Raw genomic sequence first — 10,564 nt, 5'->3', positions numbered from 1 at the left:
GCGGATGTCCATGGGCGTCGCTGACCACCTCGGTGTTCTCGCCGCTCGTTTGCCCCCTTTTATTTTAAAAAAAATATCCATTCTCAGCAAACCACGAGCAGTCATAAAGTTTGAATCTTATGATAACGCAAATCTATATATTTTTTTAAATGTAACAGTATTACGTATGTATACAGTTATAACATTGATTTCACATTTATTTCAATACATACCATTGAAAACCAAAATAAAATTAGCATTAATAATAACAAAAATATATTTTAACATTGTTTTTTTTTATATAATTTATATTTGATTAATTCATGAACCGATTAATGCATCAAGGTTAATGTTAAGGTTAAATTGTAATTATATCGAACATATTTTATTCGTTTACATTTACATTTATTTGATTATCTTAATACGTAATAAGATTATTTATTGCGATAAACACAAATAGGCCTTGTCCATGTGATTATGAGATAATTAACTCTGTGATATTATTTATTAAAAAATAACAGTAGTAGCAAGATAACGGAGTAACATTTATCTATTTTGGTTATCAACAACTTAAATTATGTTTGGAAACTCTATATTAGAACTTATCTTAGTCTAGATTATAAGAATACTAGAGTACCTAACGCTCAATCGAAGTTCCCAGACAAAAAAGTATATTTTTAAGTCAATTCCTATTTTCAGGTGACCAACAGTAATATCTAAATACATTAATTTAAATAGGAAAGAACGTCTATAGTTCTGTTGGAAAATAAACCAATTTAATGAAGTGATAACGAGTCTTTTTTTATTTTGAGATAGAAAAAAAACTATATTACATCGATCTCATGCAAGTATTTGAACTTGAGCTAACTAAGAGTGAACTAATAATACGAGTAAGTGTTTGAAAACATTGTGTTTATTGGTGCATTTAACATGACGTATATCGAAGGTATTTCTGCTGCAGTTTCCCCAAGGGTGTACAAGTCTACACTGAATTTAACAATCGCCGTCGTGTATGTAGGCCGCTGTATATTTGTACAAGCCACGCCACTGAAATATCGAACTAAAATTGTATGTGTCTATCACAAACATGACAAACAAACTGTGTATATGTTGGTTAATGAAATAGTATGGTTAGCTAACGAATTTTTTTTAGTTTAAATTGCAAGCTGTTTTTTTGAAGCTGTAGGTAGAATAGTTAACGTAACTTTTTTGCCATTTTGCTATATAAAACTATCATGTTAATATTAAAGAATAACAAACATTTTCATAAAACTTAACAGATATAAAATCGCTAAAAATAAGTAAATGGAATAAAACGATACATAACACAAGTATATATCGAATAGAACAACAAAAATAAATTGCGTTAAAATTCCGTACATACGTCTAATGCTACTTCTGTAAAGGATATCGCGTTATCTCATTTCCTCTATGTGTACTTTAAACCGCAAAATATCCATTGTTTCGATGTTAAAGGCCATTTATAAAAAAAACATGCAGTTTAACTACGCAATAACGTCATGAGGCAAGAACAATAATTTTGCTCACCTAATATCGCATCTGACAATTTAACAAAAATGCACGTTGACAATTGGCGATTTTCCTACAATATTTGTAATAATTTTGCGGTCAACGAACTACATTCATTAACATAAGCAATATCTTACTAATGTTAAAAATGCGAAAGTTTAGATGAATAAATGGAAGAATGTTTGTTAACGTTTGTAGCCTAAACGACTAAACGGATCTCGATGATATTTAGCACAGATGTAGATGATGTCAATTCGATATTAATCACTCGATTTCCCTTAATAGATTGCAATAAAATACTGCAAAAAATACAATCATTTATTGAAAAAGACGTAGTGTAGTTATTATCTAGCACCAACAAACTCTTCAACCTTTTCAAACTGATCATTTGATTTTAGGCTAGCAGCCAGTATTTTGAAACACATAACCAAATTATACGATTTGAAATGGGAACTACGTGGGGCTGACATACTCAGTGAAGAACGGGGAGCAGTGGTCGTATCAAACCATCAATCTTCACTCGATATTTTGGGTACGTAATTAATTTATAACAAAGTTTTTAAACAGAATTCTCATTACCAACAGCGGTCTACATTAGGCGTAGGATTTTCAAAGCCTACCTTCTATACCCAGAGAAGTGTAATAATTAAAAAAAATTCACTTAGCGTAGATTTGACTTAACGTAAGGAATCAATTTTGATCAATAAGCAAAATGGCATAATTTTGCAAAATTATTACAAAGCAAATTCGCATGACATATTACTCTGGATGATTATGAAAACATATATTTACGACCGGTTTCCCACCTACATTTAACCATTCGTTAATGTTTGGTTCGATAACTTCTGGAAATGCGTTTCCGAACTACGTAACTTGAGTTTTATGCTGTTGAAACTTCGGTCAACATAACGCTAGTAAATCACTAGGTAACGATTAAATAAATGGAAACTTCAGCAACCCAGCATGAAAGCGTTAAACTAATCTATCTGTTTACAGGTATGTTCAACATTTGGGAAATTGCTGATAAATTAACAGCAGTCGCTAAAAGAGAGGTTATGTACGTGTTTCCATTCGGATTCGCCGCATACCTCGCCGGTTTAATTTACATAGACAGAAATAATCCAAAACGAGCGAGAGAGCAACTTAATATGACGTCAGATGTTATGGTTACACAAAAGGTATGATATAATAATAAAACACAATGAATCACATATTTTATTAAGGAAAAAGATGTTTATTCAAATAAAACGTATGGCATTACTAAAAAAATATCGTTGGTACAGTCCTAACAAAGAATTTTTCTCACAGATAATAAATTTTGTATGAATTCAACACAAAGTATACAATTGCTGTATGAAGTGACCCTTGTCCTAATTTCTATTTGTTTCATGGCAACATTGTTAAGGAGTCACGCAATTCACAATCATTCTAATCGTGTAAAAATCATCTTTTAGATGATTGACTTCCACATTAATATTTTTTTTATGTTTAAGACAATTTATCGCCGGTGTTTTTGTTTAAAAGTTGTTCTATGTACACCGAAATCGTATTCGTAACTACTTAACTTAAAAAAATATCACGCACTTTATGAATAAACACAATACGAGCTAATCGTCGTGGAAAATCGTTAGTATTTTTTTTTTCAAGTACACAATATGCCTCTTGTCTCTCAAAGAGTATTTACGTATTTTTAATCTACTTAATCTGCTTGAAGTGTTACTTATAACTAATAATGTTTTTCCAGTGAAATATGGAATAATGGTACAGTGAAACCTGGATAAGCTAAAAGTAGATTATTTAGAAACCTTTTTACGCGAGAAAAATATTGCGGTCCCTTGAATTCTTACTTGACTTCGACTATATTAACAACTAGCTGTTGCTCGCGACATCACCCGCGTGGAATTTAAAAATAATAATAGCATAATGGTCAAAGAGTTTTCTTTAATTGGCCCCGTAGTTATTGAGTTATTTCAATAGATACAAAAATACAAATTTTCCCCTTTATAATACTAGCATAGATGGACACATAAAATTATTATAGTAATGGTTACTATATGTGGTTACAGACAAAAATCTGGCTATTTCCTGAAGGGACACGAAACAAGGATTACAGAAGTTTATTGCCTTTCAAGAAAGGAGCATTCCATATGGCCGTCGCAGCACAAGTTCCCATCATACCCGTAGTATTTTCACCTTATTATTTTATAAATATCAAACAAGGAATTTTCAATAAAGGTAAGAAAAATCTGAATTTTCCTATCTAAGTAACTTTATAAATGCGATTATACATGGATGGATGGATGTTTGTTAGAGTTTGTAGCCTAAGCCGCTGGACGGATCGCAATGAAATTTGACGTATAGGTTAGTCTGAAAGAACTCATAGGCTACTCATTTTTGTTTGTTTTTAATTCCACGCGAACGGAGTCGTGAGCGGAAGCTAGTTACAAATAATTAAAATAACGTTTTGAATAACTAATTAATTTTGGTTCGTGTATAAAACAAGGAAACTTTATATTATAACTTCTCACGTAATTACCTTTCTTATGTAACAAAAAAATCTGTTTCTATTCAAATATATAGTAATTTTGACTCCCACGGTTGTTACTAGTCGACAAGTTACAAGCATTATTTGATAACCAAGATAATGGATTTTGTCCAAATTTGAGCAAATGCGGATTTAAATGTTGTTACATCATTAATCTCTCCTTAGTAAAAATATAGCTAAATATAAAGTTCTATATCTTCGAATTGCGGTCAAACGCTTTACGATTCGTGACAGAGGGACTTATCACGAATATTTGTGAGTTCGTTTTCGTTACATCATCGATAAAGTATTGTGAAGGGGTTGTATCAAGCATAAAGTACACCAACAAATCTCATACAAATATCGATAACATTATGAATACGTTCTCACGAATATTGATAATTAGCCCTCAGTTTCTTTGTTATTATCATGATTGTGAAACACCAATACAAATAGGTATTGTTGTCTCTCTTGTTCACTTTGAAAAAAACAGATACAATAAGTTTACATGCTTCGAATGATAAAATTTGCGGTAAACCTCAACATCGTATAAATGATTTACACAAGAAATATATATTTTATTACACTAGGTGAAGCTATTAGCCTTTTAATGTAAATAATGTATTATCCATTAAAAAAAACTACACATAAAATTTTACAAAGGAAACCTCCATTCCTGAGCTGCTTTCTTAAGCTTGTAATAATTCAAACAAAGCTCTGCTAAACTGAAGCTTTCTCAAATCTGCTTTTCCGCTTCTCGCTGTTGTAAGCTTTTCCCAAAAGGTATTTTTCTTGTGTTATAAGAATGATTTTTACTGTTTCTGTACGACAGCATAGATTAGGTTTAATTTCTTATTTTATTACACCACATGCGTCCTGTAAAACCTGTTTATTGGCTGATTACTTTATCTATTACTTATTTTGCTATTTGTAATCTACTATAGCTGTTAAAGACGTGTATTAAATTCGAATGTACAAGTACGTAAAAATCTACAAACTAGCTACTAACTAACTGTTGCCTGCCTACATTCCCGTGAAATAAAAAAATGTACATGTAGATACCACATCTTTTTAATGTTAAAAGGTTTTAATCAGCCCAGCCCTTTTTGAGTTATTTCAATACATACAAAAGTACAATTATTTCTTCTTTATAATATTAGTACAGATTATAAATTTTCTAATCAACTTTACATTTTGTTCCAGGTCATGTTATAATTCAATGTCTCGAACCAATACCGACAAAGGGATTAGGTCCAGAAGACATCGACGACCTTGTAACACGAGTGCGCGATGCGATGTCCACTGTCTACAAAGAATTAACTAAAGAAGTCATAACGAATTTACCATCAGATTACCCACATACGACAGTAGGATAAATTTGATTAAAATAAATATTATTTATTTGTACATGTGATATACTTACTATTAAAATATTTAAAAATAGAAATTTGTAATTATTACTTACCTTTTGCATTTCAAAGTGTAGTAGTTGTACAACCATGTATTTTATAAGATAAATCTGAAGAGGTAAAAACCTAAGTGACTGCTAAGGTTATGGAATCTGTCTATTCAGAAAATGTATTTATTTCTTTAAGTAATCCTAAATAACAAGCGGAAGCATTTAATAGAGGGAGGAAAATGTGTAATAAACATGCTATTTATCAATCGTATAATTAATATATCGCAAATGGATAAGTAAACCGCCAATTAATTTATTTACTGCAATAGTAATTTGTATATTCATGTTAGTTAATTCTTTTCAAGCTTCAAATCACAAATTCAATTTAGAATCTGAAAAATAATCCTGGTTAGGTATTAGGAATAACGTAAACTATACATCAAAAATATTTTAAAGTAAAAAGGGAGGTGACATTTTTAATAAATCTGGTGACGGTTTGTTAATTTTTTGGGCCTGGATAAGGCATGTAATAAAAATTATTTAAATTTAATGCCTAATTTATCTTGTATGTAACTAAAAATAACAGTGCAATAAAAAGGTACATTTACCAAATAAGACTCTTGGTGCATTACGGCTGACAACACTGATAGTGGTATTGTCACACCAATAACTGTCAAGTATATGTCATGAGTCACAACTGTAATGAATAATTAAAATTTTTTATTTTGAACTCAGGTCTTATAAAGCTTCGCTTCGGTTATTTAAAACAAACGTTACGCAGTGTAAAGACCTGTTTTATGCGCAAAATCTATTCATTCAATTGTGGCGGAAATAATAGCAAATAGCGGAATTTAATTACGCTATCCGGAAATTAATTATAACAAAAAGTGTTTGCAGTTCAATAACACGAAAGTAAATAATACAATCATGTGGGACAAGTTTATTTATATTTTTGTGATTACTTTATCAACGTACATTTTGAAACAGCTTTTCTCAGAGACTCCTAATTTTATAAAATATAAATCTAAATTCCTAATATTTTACTTCACCGCTTCTGTGGTTTCGTTATTTTTAATGCCATTTTTTGTATTCAACCCGAAAAATGTTATGAATTCATTGTAAGTATGCTATATTTTTGTTTTTTTAAAGACATAATTCTTTTATTTACATTAATCCTTTACTAAATTATAGGATACAAAATTAGGTGATATATTTCTGACATTACTGTGTTAATAAATCTATCTTAAATTTTATTCAATACCAAAATCATTTTTTGGGTTTAAAAAAAATTCACTATGCATAAAAGGGCAAGAGTTAAAAATTGAATCAGTAATTGAACTGAACACCAATTGAATTTAAGCCTTGAGAAACAATTGAATTTATTCAATACTACTGTTGAACAAAGAGAATTGTCTGGGATTCCCTTTACTTGATTCTACTTAACTTTAACAGCTATTTATATAATCTAAGATTAATTTTTTAGATGCCCATTTTGTGAAAAATATGTATTTTTGCATATTTAATGTAAAATATGCCTAAAAACCACAGCATTTCAACATTAACCTGTTAACTTAATTCTATAGCTTTGTTGACATGTTGATATATTTTTCTATTTAACAAAATATATTTATTATATTAATAATGTAACTTATAGAATGTTTTTAAATATACTTACTAATTTAACTGTCTAAGTAATATTTGTTAGTAAAATTTTGCATTGCCAGGCAAGACTTTTTTTGCAATTATTCATAATATTTGGAGTCAAGTGTGTTGCCAGCTGATCATGTAGTCTAAGTCTAGGGCTATCTAGACAGCTTTAATTAATACAGCCTTTTATATCTATTTTACATGTGTATCACCAATAAGTTACAAAAGTAGAAATTGTATCCTTAGCTTATAAGCATTTAAACATGGAAGAAATCCTTATAAAACATGTAAAAAAGTGTATCAAGACATCTTATATTCAATCCAGTTGTAAACAAAGCCATGTGCAAAAACTGGAATTGTTTACAATTACTTGTAGATAAATAACTCACACCCATACATATCAAAGTCAGGGTCGCAGGTCAAATGTTCTCAGATAAACAATGACGCAGTAACTTGTTTATGCATGAAATATTCTATTGTTTTCAGATTTGGTACACAGATAATAAAACATGTAACTAAAGTCATTGAGGTCAAATGGTTTCTTAGGAATGGAAAAGTATTAGCCGAAGATAGGGGAGCAGTTATTGTATCTAATCATCAATCTTCCCTTGATATTCTTGGTAAGTAATCCTTCTTCATACTAATACTATAAATGCGATAGTTTAGATGGATGGATGTTTGTGAGAGTTTGTATCCTAAACAGCTGAATTGATTTCTATGAGATTTGGTATAGATGTAGAGGATAGTCTGGAAGAACACATATGCTACACAGTTTTGTTATTTTTATATTCCAAGCGGACAGAGTCACGGGCGAAAGCTAGTGTTATCATAAACAAAGGTTGAACAGCCTCTTATATGAAGAACAATAAAGAATATAGTAGTTGTTATATGTTTTTTTTTTAATTATCAAAAAAAAACTAGAGCCTTCTAGAGAAATGTTTTTTTAATATTTCGTTTTCTTTTTATTATTTACAGGTATGTTCAATATTTGGCATGTAGCTGTTAAAATCGCAGCTATAGCAAGGAAGGAAATATTTTACGTATGGCCATTCGGATTGGCAGCTTATCTTGCCGGAGTCGTATTTATAGATAGAAATAATTCTAAAGACGCGTACAAACAACTTAAAATCACATCTGATGTAATGATTAAGAACAAGGTAGGAAAAAAAAATTAAATAACATATTTACCTCTTCAATATTCATTTTAAAATCTCTCTTATATATAAAAAATCAATTTGTCTATGTGTATTAAGATGGCCAATTAATTAGGCAATTTTTATTTAAATCTCTTAAAGTAAAAATTTAAATGGCTCCTAGGTTTTGAATAAAATGATGGCACTGTCATTTATCTTAGATAATATCGAAATTTTTTCTCATGTAATGAAAAATCCATAGTTTCAAGGGTTTTAATGTTTGTTAATATTTTTAAATTATAGACAAAAATATGGGTGTTCCCCGAAGGGACGAGGAATAAAGACTTCACAACGCTGTTACCATTTAAGAAAGGTGCCTTCAATATAGCTGTGGCAGCACAAGTTCCGATACTACCAGTTGTATTCTCACCATACTATTTTATTAATTCAAAGAAATTTATATTCAACAAAGGTAAGTCTTACCTATACTTAATTTAACAAAAAAAAAGGGAAATATTCATAAAGAAATGTCAAAAGTTCTTTAAAAAAACATACAGACAAATTGATCCTTCTTTTTGAAGTTGGAAAACGATCCGCCCATACAAAGCTGAATGTATTGTTATTCTTTTAATAAATAGAAAATTATAGCTGGATATTCTATAAAAACAATTAAACTCTTCAATCAAAAACATGTTAAGTTATTTGTTAATAGTACAAAGACAATGCCTTATTGTCTAAATATAAAATCAATTTAACTATTGATTCACTTGTTACTTGTTTACTTAACATAATATGTAGGCCAGTTACTAATTCAATTACAAATAATCAGAATAAAGTTTACAATGTTCAAATTTTCGACGACATTTCACTGAAATGTATACGAAATAAACGTCCTCGAATTACGAGCCGATAAAGAAATAAATATTAATATTACTTGGTAATATGCATGCCCATTAGTATGTTGTTATTATATTAACCAGCTTTCGCCCGCGACTCCATTCGCGTGGATTTACAAAAAATAAAATTGAGTAGCCTGTGTGTTCTTCCAGACTATCTTCTATGTCCATACCAAATTTCATCGAAATCTGTTAAGTTATTAAGGCTACTAACTCTAACAAACATCCATCCATCTAAACTTTCGCATTTATAATATTAAGTATGAAGTATGATGTGAGGTAAATACATTGTATCACTTTTAAGAGAATTACCTAAACGAATACATATGAAATATAACAATGTTAAAAAAAATCTATCATGTTCATAAAAAAAATACGAATTGTGATAAAATTTCAATCATATACTCCCGTTAGTAGTAAATAGATGATTAATATTATTTTCAGGTCATGCTATCATCCAATGTCTAGAGCCAGTGCCAACAGCAGGCTTGACAATGGATGATGTGCCCGAACTCATTGTTAAAGTAAGAACCATGATGGAAAACGCATACAAGGAACTATCGAAGGAAGTGCTCAGTGCTTTACCCCCTGACTACCCCCTTGCGACGATGGACTGATAATTTGTGAGTTATAACAGAATGTTTTTTATAATGTTCTGTAGGTTCAAATTGATATTTTTTTAAATACCTTCTTAATACTATTATGTACTTGAATTGTTTATATGGAGGCCATGAATTAAATATTCAGAAGGTATTTTGTCGAGGGTAAAATCTGGCTTTTTTTTTTCATCATAATTATAAAGGTGCAATAGTATAGGAAAAATATTATTCAAATTGAAATTTGAAGAAATTTTCAGAAAGTTCCTGTGTATTAATCTTTGGGTAATTAATAGTATTGTGACGTCAGAATATGTATTTTTTTGTTTTTTTTTTTCAAATAATAACTCAAAAAAACATTAACAAGAAAGTAAAATAAATGTTCAATTAAAGTTTTATCTACATTTGATATTTTTCTCATGTAAATATGAAGAATATTTGAGAATCTTAGGATTTCTAAAACTTAAATTTAATATGTCTTTGGTTTATGCATCCAAAAACTTAAAAAAAAATATATATTTATTATAATAAATGAATTTAATGTTTTTTTTTAAATCAGCGAATAAGTATGAAGTCTTTTTGCTTTTTAGTTTGAAATTAAGATGCGGTTTTATTGACGTGATTTTATTTCGATAATTAGAAAATTTTACACACAAATATATCAACGCCAAAAAATTATCTTTATATTTTGCTTTTAAAATGATATTGCCCACCATTATATTATGCATAGTTATTTGCTTTGTGATAATATTTTTAGAAAACTAATACCTTTATTTAAATATTGTACTAATCATTAAGTTAAGGTATTTAGGCTTTTAGGTATTATGTTGGTATGACTCCGTTGAATGTCGTTTCAATTT

At 29.5% G+C, this 10,564-nt stretch overlaps 2 protein-coding genes across 2 annotated transcripts in view; both read left to right on the top strand.

The window, feature by feature from the left end:
• LOC106108171 (1-acyl-sn-glycerol-3-phosphate acyltransferase alpha-like) overlaps positions 1 to 5,476 on the top strand; it is a 6,843-nt gene extending 1,367 nt beyond the window's left edge. The window contains exons 2-5 of the mRNA XM_013289274.1: positions 1,908 to 2,041; positions 2,506 to 2,687; positions 3,576 to 3,744; positions 5,237 to 5,476. Coding sequence (XP_013144728.1) covers positions 1,908 to 2,041; positions 2,506 to 2,687; positions 3,576 to 3,744; positions 5,237 to 5,409 — 658 coding nt within the window. The 3' untranslated portion in view covers positions 5,410 to 5,476. The remainder of the gene's footprint in view (positions 1 to 1,907; positions 2,042 to 2,505; positions 2,688 to 3,575; positions 3,745 to 5,236) is intronic.
• Positions 5,477 to 6,110: 634 nt separating this feature from the next.
• LOC106108135 (1-acyl-sn-glycerol-3-phosphate acyltransferase alpha-like) lies at positions 6,111 to 10,036 on the top strand. The gene is made up of 5 exons (XM_013289225.1): positions 6,111 to 6,550; positions 7,566 to 7,699; positions 8,055 to 8,236; positions 8,516 to 8,684; positions 9,553 to 10,036. Exons 1-5 carry the CDS (start codon positions 6,360 to 6,362, stop codon positions 9,723 to 9,725), a joined length of 849 nt encoding a protein of 282 aa, XP_013144679.1. The 5' UTR covers positions 6,111 to 6,359; the 3' UTR covers positions 9,726 to 10,036.
• The last annotated feature ends 528 nt before the right edge of the window (positions 10,037 to 10,564 follow it).

Source organism: Papilio polytes, unplaced genomic scaffold, assembly GCF_000836215.1.
Source record: "Papilio polytes unplaced genomic scaffold, Ppol_1.0 DF821845.1, whole genome shotgun sequence".
Classification (NCBI taxonomy): domain Eukaryota; kingdom Metazoa; phylum Arthropoda; class Insecta; order Lepidoptera; family Papilionidae; genus Papilio; species Papilio polytes.
This window is presented reverse-complemented; position numbering and strand designations above follow the sequence as displayed.

Excerpts from the sequence above, each read along its gene's own strand:
- LOC106108135 (XM_013289225.1), top strand. The coding sequence starts at position 6,360 with ATGTGGGACAAGTTTATTTATATTTTTGTGATTACTTTATCAACGTAC. Across the intron at positions 6,551-7,565 it reads AAAAATGTTATGAATTCATT|ATTTGGTACACAGATAATAA; the intron begins GTAAGTATGCTA and ends TATTGTTTTCAG. Across the intron at positions 8,237-8,515 it reads ATGTAATGATTAAGAACAAG|ACAAAAATATGGGTGTTCCC; the intron begins GTAGGAAAAAAA and ends TTTAAATTATAG.